The 14,775-nt window shown below is 42.4% G+C and overlaps 2 protein-coding genes across 7 annotated transcripts in view; one reads left to right on the forward strand and one right to left on the reverse strand.

The window, feature by feature from the left end:
- Nucleotides 1–2,717, forward strand: part of LOC144506441 (protein mono-ADP-ribosyltransferase PARP14-like) — a 63,899-nt gene extending 61,182 nt beyond the window's left edge. For both annotated transcript variants that reach the window (XM_078232563.1, XM_078232572.1), the window contains one exon: nucleotides 1,336–2,717. In XM_078232563.1, the coding sequence (XP_078088689.1) occupies nucleotides 1,336–1,628 (293 nt within the window). In that variant the 3' untranslated portion in view covers nucleotides 1,629–2,717. The remainder of the gene's footprint in view (nucleotides 1–1,335) is intronic.
- A 3,032-nt stretch (nucleotides 2,718–5,749) lies between these two features.
- Nucleotides 5,750–14,775, reverse strand: part of LOC144506461 (extended synaptotagmin-2-like) — a 227,166-nt gene continuing 218,140 nt past the window's right edge. For all 5 annotated transcript variants that reach the window (XM_078232654.1, XM_078232636.1, XM_078232628.1 and 2 more), the window contains one exon: nucleotides 5,750–7,505. In XM_078232654.1, the coding sequence (XP_078088780.1) occupies nucleotides 7,460–7,505 (46 nt within the window). In that variant the 3' untranslated portion in view covers nucleotides 5,750–7,459. The remainder of the gene's footprint in view (nucleotides 7,506–14,775) is intronic.

Here is a 14,775-nt window from a genome sequence, read left to right on the forward strand (position 1 = left end):
CAGAATGAAGTGTTTGTTGGTTAATAGCTGAACAGTGAGTTTCAGGACTGCTGAGTTGCAAACCTTACCGAGAGGTTAACTGGTTAAGAGTCTAGAGTTGTTTATTCTGGACAAGGCTCAGTGGAGGGGCCTGATAAATTGAGCTGTGTTAATATAGTCAAGATCACCACAATCTCCGAAACCGGTTCAGTCTTAGAAGAGGATCATTGTATGAATAGTTAAATTTAAACCACGTACAGAGTGCATGGCCAGAGAGACAATGGAGGGTCATTGTGTAGTACAATGTTGAGTAATTTGGATTGATGATCGAGGACAGTTACAATGGGTGCTGGCTTCCAACACTGACTAGATGCATTGCAGTTATCTTTTCAGTTCCATATGTTAAACTAAATAGTAGGAAAAATGGAGTAAGGATGTGATATTGATACTAAAACTGGGATAGATTGTCATCTATAGCAGTGGGTACTGATTCAGTGAATTTCTAATTCAGCAAAAGAATTGAGTTATTGTCGAAGTTTGGCAGTATGAAATCCTAACCTAAATTTAGAGAATGGAATGAGGTGAACAACATTTTTTGCTTACTACGATAAAGAATAATCCTTCCCCAACCTATATATGCTTTGTTATGGAATATAATGCATATTTTACAAAAATATTTTTCACCAGTTCATTTCCACTCTGCTTGCTTTGGGTGTTAGAACTTGGGTAACAATTATAAAATAAAACCACTTTTGCACCTTCACTAGTTCTATTATTCAAAGAAGAATAGAAGGAAAGTCAAATGGGTCAATTTGTTGGCTTCAGGACATTTTGATATGCCTTTACACAACAAGCCTAATGTTGCTTCAAAGCATCATTTGCTTCATATCATCAGCATCTGTGTTATCAATTGACCATGAAGCCCTCTACAAACTCCCTTCTCCACTCTGCTCTCCTCTGGTGAGAGGTTGGGTTTGATTTAGGCTGCATTTACAGAAAAAGTGTTGCATCAGTCAGTATGAAGCAACAATTGTCGTATGACAACAAATAGCAATAAATGCAATGAAGACGTAACTACATTTTTGCTGTTCATAATCCAGGTTTCCCCTGCAGTGAGGGGAATGTTTTTTAAATTTGAATAATGAAGAAAGCCATTCAATAACTGACCTAAATTAAATGAATACATGGTATAAAACATGCATCTCTTGAACAAGATCATGGTTAATGCAAAAGAATAAAAATTGTTGGAATAATTTCATGACACCCAAAAAGCATAATACGTTCAATAACATATTTCAGATGGAGCTCAAGATGTAATTAACATTTCATAACTAACATCTGGCAAACTTTTTACAGCTGTGTATTTTGGAGATGGGACATATTTTGCTCAGAATGCAAATTATTCTGCGCACAACACATATTCCAAACCTGATGCAACAGGAAAGAAGGTGATGTACAAAGCAAGAGTTTTAACGGGCGATTATTGTAAAGGGGCGAAAGGCCTGAAGGAACCACCACTCAAAGATCAACAAGGAAGCAGCAGAGACCGATACGACAGTGTCACAGATAACATTGCAACCCCTGAAGTGTTTGTCGTGTTCCAGGATCATCAGGCATATCCAGAGTACCTGATTACCTTTTATGTTTAATGAATATTTCTAAGTGAGCAGAAACAATGATAGTCTTTGCAACCTCATTCTATTGTGCTACCTACATATAAAGGTTTAATAGAAGTGCATGTGATTTCTTTTTTGCATCTGAAAAGAATCAATTTTCCAAGAAGAACAGGAGTAGAAAAATTCCAAACCCAACTTTTCACTTGGTGGAATTTGAACTTCAGTAGTGCTGCTTGGCTGTGTGGACCATGTAAGGGTTTGAATCAGAGATAGGAACTCACTTTTACTTTATATTAGCAGAGAACAACAGCAACCAACTTCCACTGAGAACTATTCATACAAATTCTAGCTCTCCTTGCACCAGTGGCATCGTCCTAGGGCCAGCAAATGATACCAATTGAACAGTTGTTTAATTGTTAGCTGTGATCATTACGTCAGATCATCCCATTTTCTTGACCAATGAAACATTTCACATAAAACTCCAAAAGGTTGTTGTTTAAATGACAATTGGGTTGTCTCAGATATTCCACTGCACTTGAACTGCACTATAAAGTTTTTACTTTCTATAACTTTATCAGAAGTGCATTATGACATAGAAGCTTCAAAACATTTAGATAGCATCTGCTTTACTGATTGGTTGTGTGAGCATAGCTAAGAAAATTGCAGAAAATTCCTTTGGGATTTTTGTTTACAGGAAATTTGAAATGAAAGTCATCATCAGATCTGCCCAGAATACTTTATTTATTGCTAAATGTGTGTACTGGGAGAGGAAATATTTGCATTTTAGCATACAGCATAATGTAAGGGATTAATTTTTCTGGTTATATATGCTGTGATTTAGGGTAGAGAAATTTAGACCATATTGACATTGTGTGCACATTTCTTAGTGATGTGATAATGTACCTGCAAATCACCTATCTGCATTAATGGCAGTAGAATCTTGACTAAACTGCTTAATGCTTTCTCACCAAATTGTGTTCCTGTTTGTGTGTGTGTGTACATGGCTTCTGTGGCTTTGAGCATTAATTGTTGTGTTTAATTTGATTACTGTTATACACGTTCCTGCAATACTTCCATTCAACCTCTTTATTAATAAACTAATTCCATGAGTTATTCATTTCTAATTTTTCTATCTTTGTTTTGTATTAAGTAGTCATATTACTTTATGATACTTGTTTCCCAAATGAAACGTATTTGTTTTCTGATTGAAGTTCTATCTATATGTATCATGGCATCACTGTCCCAGAATTCACTCTTCAGCTTAAATTATTTTTTGTTCCACAAGATGTGGGCATCGCCAACTATGCCAACATTTATTGCCCATTCCTAATTGCCCTTGAGAAGGTAGTGGTGAGCTGCTACCTTGAACCGCTGCAGACCAACTGGTGGAAGTACACTCAGTGCTGTTAGGTAGGAAAAAATGTGTACCCCAAATTGCTGGAATTAAACTCATAGCACAGCCAGGTCAAAAAAACAGCCGGAGACCTTGGTGAATAGGACCAATAATCTTATCTTCTTAATGGAACTTAAGGGCAGAGAAGGGAATAGAACATTATTTCTTTCTTCAATTAGTTTGATTCTAAAGAAGGAAATTCATTTGAGGGAGAAACAAAAAAATAGAAAAAAAGACTTTAAAAATGTTCAGTTACAATTATTCCCTGGGTCAAAGAGTTTGAGTAGCATTGCAAAAACATAAATGTTGTCCTTAAAAGGGTCTTTTATATAGTTAAATATCAGCCTGAAACTGCAGCTTGACAAATCCCCGGGTCCAGATGGACTTCACCCTGAGCTCCTGAAAGAAGTGACTAGTGAGATCATTGATGTCTTGGTTTTAGTTTGCCAAAATTCTCTAGATTCAGGGAAGGTTTTATCAGATTGGAAGATAGTGAATGTATTTTATTCCATTCAAAAAGGAAGGCAGAAAGCAGGAAACTATAGGTCAGTTAGTCCAAAATCCATCACAGCAAAAATGTTAGAAGCCATTATTAAAGATGTTATAGCAGGGCACTTGGAAAAATTCAGTGTAATCAGGCAGAGTCAACATGGTTTGTGAAAGGGAAATCATGACTATAATTCTCCAGTCTCTCCAACCCAGTAACACCCCCCCCCCCCCCCCCCAGCCACTGCTGCTAGCAAGAACAGAATTTGACACTCAGCCAAATCTCCATTCACTGCAATGGGACCGGAGGATCCCAGCTGCAGGTGACAGAGAATCCGGCCCATGTTTAACAAATTTATTGAAGTTCTTTGAAGGAGTCACATGTGCTGTGGATAAAGGGGAACCACTGTACTTAGATTTCCAGAAGATGTCACATCAAAGGTTATTGCATTATTTAATGCTTATGCTATAGGAATTAACATATTGCCATGAATTGAAGATTGGCTGGCTAACTGGAAACAGTTGGCATGAGTGTTGTGCCACAGGGATCAGTGCTAGGGCCTCAACATTTTACAATTTATATAAATTATTTGAATGAAGGTATGGTCTCTTCCTGAAAAGGCAGTGGAAGCAGAATCTTTGAATATTTTTAAGGCAGAGTTAGATCATAGAATCCCTACAGTGCAGGAGGCCGCCATTTGGCCCATCGCATCTGCGCTAACTGCAATCCCACTCAGGCCCTATCCCCATAACTCTACTTAATTACCATGACATTAAAGGGGCAATTGAGTGTGGCCAATCAACCAAACCCGCACATCTTTGAACTGTGGGAGGAAGCTGGAGCACCTGGAGGAAACCCAGGCTGACACGGAGAATGTGCAAACTCCACACACACACACTGACCCAAGCCAGGAATCGAACCCAAGATAGATTAACGGGGGAGAATGAAAGGTTATAATCAGATCAGCCATGACATTGAATGGTGGAGCAGGCCGGAGGGGCTGAGTGGCCTACCCCTGCTCCTAATTCGTACTTATGCTGGTATGTAAATCTTGTGCTTACATCCATTCTCATTCTTGATTTCAATTTTGTTGAATTGCAAAAGAACAAGCAAATCCATTTACTCGATCATTTTATTCACTACATGGCTGTCTGCATATTCAGTTGGATGTAGGGGACAGGATATCCTCAATCACTGGATGCTGCAATTTAGTCAACGAAAACTGAAATAAAAAGCATGATGATGAAGTTAACAGCCAAAAACGAGAAGTTTCTGAACAATGATAAAACGGGCTTTGGTTTTTTAATCTCCCTCACCAATTCATTTTCTCTGAATTTCCTTCTGTCCGCAGTGGAAAACAGTTTCAAAATACAAAGCTAGTCAATTCACAGATAATGCACAAACATCCCATTGCATACCTCAAGCGAACAGATTTTTCTATTTTTTGATGGAGAAATGTTTTGAACTTTCCCATTTGGGGCTGATGCTCTATTTGTACCAAAGAAAAGCGCACAAGACTAAATAATCATCTCTAATTTGGCAATCCCGATAAATCAGTGTTTGTTTGGAGCTGGGCAGATAGGGAAAGGAAAAGAGAGAGAGAGACTGCCATTACCATTGATGTCAAACACAGAAATAACCTTCATGCTGCTGAACAATGTTAAGAAAAATATTTCATTCCACAGCATCAGCAATTATGAAAAGTAAATGCCATAAATACAACTGCTAAAGATAACAAAATAATCTGTGAAGTAGAATTATCCTTAAACATGTATTTGTTTTAATAATATCTGAATACATTTATCATTAAGGCACAGTAATACCTGCATGGAGCAGACAATGGTAGCTTGAACCAATAGACTTGACAGACTCAGCTGCAGTATTCCACCTCTCGAACCAAATACTCAACACTCCAGCAGTAACACAGAGTGCACTTCTCAGGAAATATGCCGGAGAGACATCTCAAATATTATTTTGCATTAAATGGGACAGAAGTATGTTTGAACAAGGATTACTGCACATGCAAATTCCATATTTTCTACTGTTTGTGTTTGAGTTGGAGTCCTTGTTACATTTGAATTGAAATGCTAATGTGCCTGAAGAATGACTTTCATTTTCGATGTCAGGGCAACTCTCTTTAGTATGGATGATATGGATACGACTACATTTTTAGCGTCACAAGTCTCGCTGTTTGCAATTTTTTTAACATCGGATAACTTGAATGAAATAATATAAAATTAAAAGTAGGCTGTAAAAACCGGTTTTCATTTAAAAAAAGAGATAAGCTTTGCTTCCGTTTGGAAATAAATATTGTACCTAGCAGAATAAAACAAATGTGAACTGCAAACGTTCTAAGATGCAAACAATTGACATTCTGATTTCTATAAATGACCTAGCCTTTTTTAAAATTTTCTGCAGCCCCCCGATCATTAATAAGAACTTAGCTAGTTACTTTTGCCTTGTATACAATTTAAAACGGAAAAATGTAAATACCATAGCATCAAGTTACTTATTCTGTCTGGAGATATTTCAGAATGAAGAATAGGTAGCACTGCCGCAAATATTTATAGCAACATGATTACATACTGGGTAAGCAAAACGAAACGCCAAGAGAATTTAGAAGATGATAAAATCGGAAAAAAATTGCTTCTATAGCCCAAATCTACAGTAACTTCTAATGTCCAAAATCAAATAAGAATAACCTATTCAATGGTAGGTTTTTGAATCCCTTATTACAACTCATTTACCAAGATTGAATTAAACATTTAGTCACCGATAGAGGATGCCAAAGGCAGTCAATGAAATACATCTGCTTCCTTGTATCTAAAAGGAGACCAATGTCTGAAATACTGTGAAGTATGATTATTTTTAATATGTTTTTATATAATAAAATGTTTCATGGGAGCAGTGCCATAAAGAATGCACCAACAGCAGTGGGAATTCAGAATCTGGATTCTGTTCCATGATTTCCTAGCTGGTGAGATTCCGATCTCAGTCATGCCTACAGGGAAAATAAAACTAAGCACACGATCCTGACATTGGCCATTCAATCCAGAATGGGTTTGTCGAAGATCTTGGAACTTGGCAGTTGTTTGTCCTGTCAGTGTACGGGTGATTGCATACTGCAAGTTCCCCAGGGAGAGATAGAGACGCAGGGACTCGGGAATAATAAATGGGCCAAGAATTAATTTTAAAATGGTGCTCAAATCTCCACAACAAAAACTAAAATAAATAATCATCGCTGAATCCCCACAGTGATCGCTGAATGTTCCCCATTGTGCCTCCTCCATAGATTGCATCTCTACATTATTTCACTGGCAAGTGCACAGTGTAATTTGTGTTCGATCACAAGTAAATCAGTAAGGCTTACATATTTCACATCATAGCACACGCTTCCAATGCAGAACTGTGCACTGCAAGGCTACTGTAAAAAGCATGAGACATGCATCTCTTGTTACTTCAATAAATGGAAGATTCTCCCTTCTGTATCCTTCACAAGCAATTGATATCACATACAACAATATATAAATCACACTTGCTGTATTTACACGTTATATGTTGCAAACTTACAGAAAACAAGGCTGAAGTAATCCTGGATCAACATTCTGCCTCACACTGTATTTTTACAGTCTTGTACAGTAAAGAAATAATCTTTTGACTAAAAGAATAGTCAATACATCCACCTCAGGTTATCCATTTTACCACCACGAGAGTCACACCAGTCATTGCTTTGATTTTTAAAAAATCATGAAAATAAAAATCTTACTTCACAAATAAAAAGACTTTAAAAAAAAAAATGCAACAAGCAATGCCAAAACTTGGTAAAATCTATACTGGGAGGATGACTTCCTCTAAGATGTGTGGTGCGTTTATTGGCACATGTGCAAAGCTTTCGGTGTGATGCTGGTGCTCCTGGGATAATTCTTTTTAAAAAATTGGTAAAAGCCATTGGTGGCCAATGGTGACACTGGGTTGGTGCTTCCTCTAGGCTTGGGGATGCTGTCTGCTTCCATCCTCTGTTAAATCATACCTGGAAGGTAATTACAGATAACATTACAAAGCTGTTGTAAAAACGTTATAAGACAAGTGTTTCAAAGTACTTTTTGAATGGAGAAAGTTAATGTCCGGGATTTTACCGTCCCGCCCGCCACGGGAATCGGAGTGGACGAGGGGTGGACCATGGAAAGGTCCTTGACCTCGGACGGGATTTTACAGTTCAGGACGAGCGAGGCAGTGAAATCCCACCCAATATATTTTCTTGATCCATGCAATGTCACAGGAGTTGAGAACAGTTTGTATTTTCTTTTTAAGGTCAACCTGAGAATTTGAGCTGAACAGTGGGCTGAGGTGGAGTGGAATCAACAGGAGGAGCCTTTTGATGGTGTGGGGCTAGATAGTGTCCACAGCACAATGACAGGCAAACTAAGCATTGTGTCTGATGACATATCATAGAGTCAGAACGAAACAATAGGTGGCCATTCAGCACAGAGCTCATGCTGCCATCATGTCCGTCCCATGACACCGCTTGATCCATAAAGGGTGTAGATACGCAGAGGGACCTGGGTGTGCAAGTCCACAGATCCTTGAAGGTGACGTCACAGGTGGAGAAGGTAGTGAATAAGGCATATGGCATGCCTGCCTTTATAGGACGGGGCATAGAGTATAAAAGTTGGGGTCTGATGTTGCAGTTGTATAGAACGTTGGTTTGGCCGCATTTGGAGTACTGCGCCCAGTTCTGGTCGCCACACTACCAGAAGGACGTGGAGGCTTTAGAGAGAGTGCAGAGGAGGTTTACCAGGCTGTTGCCTGGTATGGAAGGGCTTAGTTATGAGGAGAGATTGGGTAAACTGGGGTTGTTCTCACTGGAAAGATGGAGGATGAGGGGTGACCTAATAGAGGTGTATAAAATTATGAAAGGCATAGAACATAGAACATAGAAAGCCACAGCACAAACAGGCCCTTCGGCCCACAAGTTGCGCCGATCACATCCCCACCTCTAGGCCTATCTATAGCCCTCAATCCCATTAAATCCCATGTACTCATCCAGAAGTCTCTTAAAAGACCCCAACGAGTTTGCCTCCACCACCACCGACGTCAGCCGATTCCACTCACCCACCACCCTCTGAGTGAAAAACTTACCCCTGACATCCCCCCTGTACCTACCCCCCAGCACCTTAAACCTGTGTCCTCTCGTAGCAACCATTTCAGCCCTTGGAAATAGCCTCTGAGAGTCCACCCTATCCAGACCCCTCAACATCTTGTAAACCTCTATCAGGTCACCTCTCATCCTTCGTCTCTCCAGGGAGAAGAGACCAAGCTCCCTCAACCTATCCTCATAAGGCATGCCCCCCAATCCAGGCAACATCCTTGTAAATCTCCTCTGCACCCTTTCAATGGCTTCAACATCTTTCCTGTAATGAGGTGACCAGAACTGCGCGCAGTACTCCAAGTGAGGTCTAACCAGGGTCCTATAAAGCTGCAGCATTATCTCCCGACTCCTAAACTCAATCCCTCGATTAATGAAGGCTAGTACGCCATACGCCTTCTTGACCGCATCCTCCACCTGCGAGGCCGATTTAAGAGTCCTATGGACCCGGACCCCAAGGTCCTTCTGATCCTCTACACTGCTAAGAATGGTACCCTTCATTTTATACTGCTGCTCCATCCCATTGGATCTGCCAAAATGGATCACTACACACTTATCCGGGTTGAAGTCCATCTGCCACTTCTCCGCCCAGTCTTGCATTCTATCTATGTCTCGCTGCAACTTCTGACATCCCTCCAAACTATCCACAACACCACCTACCTTGGTGTCGTCAGCAAACTTACCAACCCATCCCTCCACTTCCTCATCCAGGTCATTTATGAAAATGACAAACAGCAAGGGTCCCAGAACAGATCCCTGGGGCACTCCACTGGTCACTGACCTCCATGCAGAGAAAGATAGATAGGGCGAACGGTGGGAAGCTTTTTCCCAGGTCGGTGGTGACGTTCACGAGGGGTCATAGGTTCAAGGTGAGGGGGGGGGGGAAGGTTTAACATGGATATCAGAAGGACGTATTTTACACAGAGGGTGGTGGGGGCCAAGAATGCGCTGCCGGGCAAGGTGGTGGAGGCGGACACACTGGGAACGTTTAAGACTTATCTAGATAGCCACATGAACGGAGTGGGAATGGAGGGATACAAAAGAATGGTCTAGTTTGGACCAGGGAGCGGCGCGGGCTTGGAGGGCTGAAGGGCCTGTTCCTGTGCTGTATTGTTCTTTGGCTCTGAATGTTTAATTTCCTCAAATGCCTATCCAATTTCCTTTCAAAACCATTGACTGTCTCTGCTTCCACCACACTCATATACAGAGTTTCAGGTCAATATTACTTGCTGCAAAGAAAAGTTCCTCCTCACATCCCCCCTGCCCAAACCCTTTAACCTGTGGCCTCTAGTCCTCGTAGAATAAGCTGATGGGAAAAGCTTTTTGTCTACTTTATCTAAACCTGTCCTAATTTTGTACGCCTCTGTCAGATCTCCACCCAACCTTCCTTGCTTCAAGGAATACAATCCCTGCTTCTCTGACCTAACCTTGTAGCTCAACTCTCTCATCCTGGGAACCATTTAGGTGAATCTCCTCTGCAGTCGCTCAAAAACCTTCACATCCTTCCTAAAGTACACTGACCAGAAATGCACTCAATAGTCAAGGTGAATCCTACCTGAGCATTATAAAAGGTTCAGCTTTTGCACTTATTACCTTTATTAATGAAGCCCAAGATTCCAAATGTTTTGCTAAATACTCTTTAAAGATGTTGTGCAACCTTCAAAGATTTACACACACTCTTTAGGATTGTGCCATTAAGTATATATTGCCTTTCTGCCAAAATGCATCACCTCATACTTCTCTGCAAAAGATTCCATCTATTTGTCTGTCCAATCTGCTAGTCTATCAGTGTCCTGTTGTCATCAATTGGTACAATCTTCACTGTTACCACACCTCCCCATCTTGAAATTTTACCCTGAATTCCAATATCCAAGGGATATATAGAAAAGCACCAACAGCGTGGGTTTGATTTCTATTCCAGCTGAGGTAGGTTTGAAACCTGCCCCCTTGTCCTGCCCCTGAGACTGGAAGATAATTACAAACCACCGCTGACCAAAACTGCCAGTTGAGGTGGCTCAGGATGAAGCATCAGCAGCAAATGGGCCAAGGATCTGCCTTTGGGTAGAGCATGCACGGAATGAAATATATACACACGTAGATAAATATATTGAAAAACAAAAGCTCAGCATGAAAGACCCAGCCACAGCTCACAGAGCAAGTTAAGGATAGTATTAGATTGAAATGCTTACGATGTGGCAGAAAACAACAGCAGGTCTAAGGATTGGGGGTGTTTTAGAAACCAAGGGCAGAATTCTCCTTTTTCCTAACTGCAGTAGCGGGCAGTTCCTGCCGTCCCATTCCTGCTGGCCAGGATGACGGGAACTTGTACCCGGTTCCGCGCTGGCAGCCTCATTAATTATGCATGAGTGAGAATCTTTCTCCCAATCCGGGTGGGTTGGGAGCTAAGCTAGCGGATTCAAAGGTCCAGGTGCCAGCCCAGCGCACTCACCACTCTGTGCAGCCCAGCTGCCTTCACGAGTCCATACAGGTTCTCCGAAATCCAGGTGACAAAAGCCTAGCAACCTCAAGATGAAGTCTGCACCCTGATTCAACTACCAAAATCTCGAGGCCTTGATTCGAGGAGCCTGGGGGCTGTGGCATGTCCTGTACACAATAAGAGTTTTAACAACACCAGGTTAAAGTCCAACAGGTTTATTTGGTAGCAAATGCCATTAGCTTTCGGAGCGCTGCTCCTTCGTCAGATGGAGTGGAAATCTGCTCTCAAACAGTGCAGGGACACAGAAATCAAGTTACAGAATACTGATTAGAATGCGAATCTCTACAGCCAACCAGGTCTTAAAGATACAGAATGTTCTCCACTCACATTGTCTGTATTGTTAAGACCTGGTTGGCTGTAGAGATTCGCATTATAATCAGTATTCTGTAACTTGATTTTGTGTCTCTGTGCCCTGTTTGAGAGCAGATTTCCACTCCATCTGACGAAGGAGCAGCGCTCCGAAAGCTAATGGCATTTGCTACCAAATAAACCTGTTGGACTTTAACCTGGTGTTGTTAAAACTCTTACTGTGTTTACTCCAGTCCAACGCCGGCATCTCCACAGCATGTCCTGTAGCCAAGGGAAGACACAAGAAAGCAGAGCAACCTTGCCTTTCCACCCTGCAAGGCCATTGCCCAGGAAGTCACTGTGACTGGCATCCATGCCAGATGCACCACACAGCGCAGGAAGAGGATGAATGATCTCATCCCCTCTGCCAGGGTAAGCCCTCTCTCAGCTCCCTCCCCTATCAAACTCACATCATTGCATCATATACTCAGTGACTCTCTATGGATCTCACACACTCATCAGAGGGGAACACATATCAACACACATTCTCTCACGGGCACCTTCACATTATCATCCCATTTGTCACATTGTTCACACCTGGGTCTTTCTGGGGAGGGCTCACCTCTTTACATAGACAGATTGTGAAGGACTCAGCAAACTGTGGATCATGTGGGAAGCCTCTCCAATACCTGTTACAGAGATCCACCTGAGCAGCCCAGGCATCTGAATCGCACCTTCAGAAGCCCTGTAGTCTGCTCTATGAGGGAGCATGTGGAGCTGTGAGCAGCATTGTATCTCTCCTCAGCACAAGTCTGAGGGCGACGCACCAGGGTCATTAGCCAGTGTTTAAGTGGGCAGCCCTTATCCACAAGCGACCATCTCTGCAGACGTTCTGGATCCAGTTGTTGTGGGAATGAGCATTCCCACCCTCCTCCTGAGCCCATAACCTGCAAGGTGCCCATTACGCCACATAGATCAGGGGCAGCACGGTGGCACAGTGGTTAGCATTGCTGCCTTACAGCGCCAGGGACCCGGGTTCGGTTCCCGGCTTGGGTCACCGCCTGTGCATTCTTCCCGTATTTGCGTGGGTTTCCTCTGGGTGCTCTGGTTTCCTCCCACAGTCCAAAGGTGTGCAGGTTAGGTGCATTGGCCATGCTAAATTCTCCCTCAGTGTACCCGAACAGGCGCTGGAGTGTGGCGATGAGGGGATTTTCACAGGAACTTCATTGCAGTGTTAATGTAAGCCAACTTGTGACTAAAAAAAACTTTAAAACTGTACTTTCAGATCTCTACCCAAGTGTCTCCAAGGTTTGGGCAAAACGCACAACTCTGATAGTTTCCATAGTGTGGAATATTTTCACCCTCATCTTGGCTCCGTCAATGAAGTCTGAATATCTCTGCTATAATTAAAGGTTTGGGCAAGGGCGGCACGGTAGCACAGTGGTTAGCACTGCTGCTTCACAGCTCCAGGGACCTGGGTTCGATTCCCGACTTAGGTCACTGTCTGTGTGGAGTTTGCACATTCTCCCCGTGTCTGCGTGGGTTTCCTCCGGGTGCTCCGGTTTCCTCCCACAGTCCACAGATGTGCGGGTTAGGTTGATTGGCCATGCTAAAATTGCCCCTTAGTGTCCCGAGATGCGTAGGTTAGAGGGATTAGCAGGTAAATTATGTAGGGATATGGGGGTAGGGCCTGGGTGGGGCTGCGGTCGGTGCAGACTCGTTGGGCCAAATGGCCTCTTTCTGCACTGTAGGGTTTCTATGAATGAAAAAAAAAAGAGCTTTTCCAAGTGTCTTATACAATTCCTCGTCGGTTTTTATACCAGGTTTGGCAGGATGTTCAGGTCTTTGTAACAGACTGAAGGCCTTCCATCCTATTACACTCAGGAAAGTTGCTATTTTAATTACATCCGGTATCCCGTTGCAGCAAGCTAATATTAAAATCTCACTTCATAGCTACTCCGGGATTCCGCATTCTCATCGAATGGTTCCATTGCACCATCTGTTCCCGCAATCGCAGTTACCAGTTAAGCTGCAGTATTTCCTTTACCTTCTCCTCCCCTCTAATTTCTTTTCTCTGCCAATTTAATTTGTATTATTTCTGTTGTTTCTTCAAAAAACATTTTCTTGGTTGGACTGAAGCTTTAAGAAATTTTTTTCAAACACCAATCTGTTTGAAAACCAGGCGATTGCAGCTTTAATTCTGCTTAATCTTCGTCACTATCGCGTTATTCACTTTTTGTTTTGGAGCAGCTGCCTCTCCATAAACATGTTTTTTCTCTCTCTCTCTCTCTGGGTTTGAGGACCCGATGCTGCAGCTGCCACATGTGAAGATGCACAGCTGGAAAAGACTCCCCAGCTTCAGTAAGTGAGCTTGTTTCTACACAGCCTGCTCCCTTATTTTCTTCCACTGTTCATTTTCTGGGAGATTTTGAGGCCTCCGATTGGGTTAATCGACTCGTATTACCGTTGACGTGCTAGCTGAATAATGCTTTTCTTTTCCCGCCTCCCACTCTGGAAGTGCGCCCGAGGTCCAGTAAAGAAATAAATTGAGGAATGGTCCGGAGTGCTTCTTACCAATTTTAAAATTAATATACATGCTCAGCAAAGGCCAAGAGCCCGTTTCCAAGGGCGAGATTGACCACACTTCAATCAATGGTGGAGTGATCCCTCGAGGTCCAGGTCGGAATTCAGTTCAGATTACTTTGAGTGGAAAATCAGCGTTGTCACCAACTTTGCCTTTTACTGTTGTATACTAAAGTGGTCAGCTCACTTTAACAGCAAAGATAAAAGAACGAAAAGGTTGCCACACAGTCGGTCACTTAGCCAGTTTGTGGAGCTTTATTAGATAGGGCGTTGCTTGCTTACAGTCCAAGATGGAAGAGAGGGAAAAGCTCCCAAATGCCTCTGATGATGTCAGCACGTAATCATGTAAACCAACGCATCTCCGTGTAGTGTCACAATGCCGACACTATAGTTAAGAAAGCCCAGCAACGCCTCTACCTTTTCTGAAGACTAAGGAAATTTGGCATGTCCGCTACGACTCTGACCAACTTTTACAGATGCACCATAGAAAGCATTCTTTCTGGTTGTATCACAGCTTGGTATGGCTCCTGCTCTGCCCAAGACCGCAAGAAACTACAAAGGGTCGTGAACGAAGCCCAGTCCATCACTCAAACCAGTCTCCCAACTATTGACACTGTCTACACTTCCTGCTGCCTTGGAAAAACAGCCAGCATAATTAAGGACCCCACGCACCCCAGACGTACTCTCTTTGACCTTCTTCCATCAGGAAAAAGATACCAAAGTCTGAGGACACGTACCAACCGACTCAAGAACAGCTTCTTCCCTGCTGCTGTCAGACTTTTGAAT

This window comes from Mustelus asterias, chromosome 2 (genome assembly GCF_964213995.1).
Source record: "Mustelus asterias chromosome 2, sMusAst1.hap1.1, whole genome shotgun sequence".
In the NCBI taxonomy this organism is placed as follows: domain Eukaryota; kingdom Metazoa; phylum Chordata; class Chondrichthyes; order Carcharhiniformes; family Triakidae; genus Mustelus; species Mustelus asterias.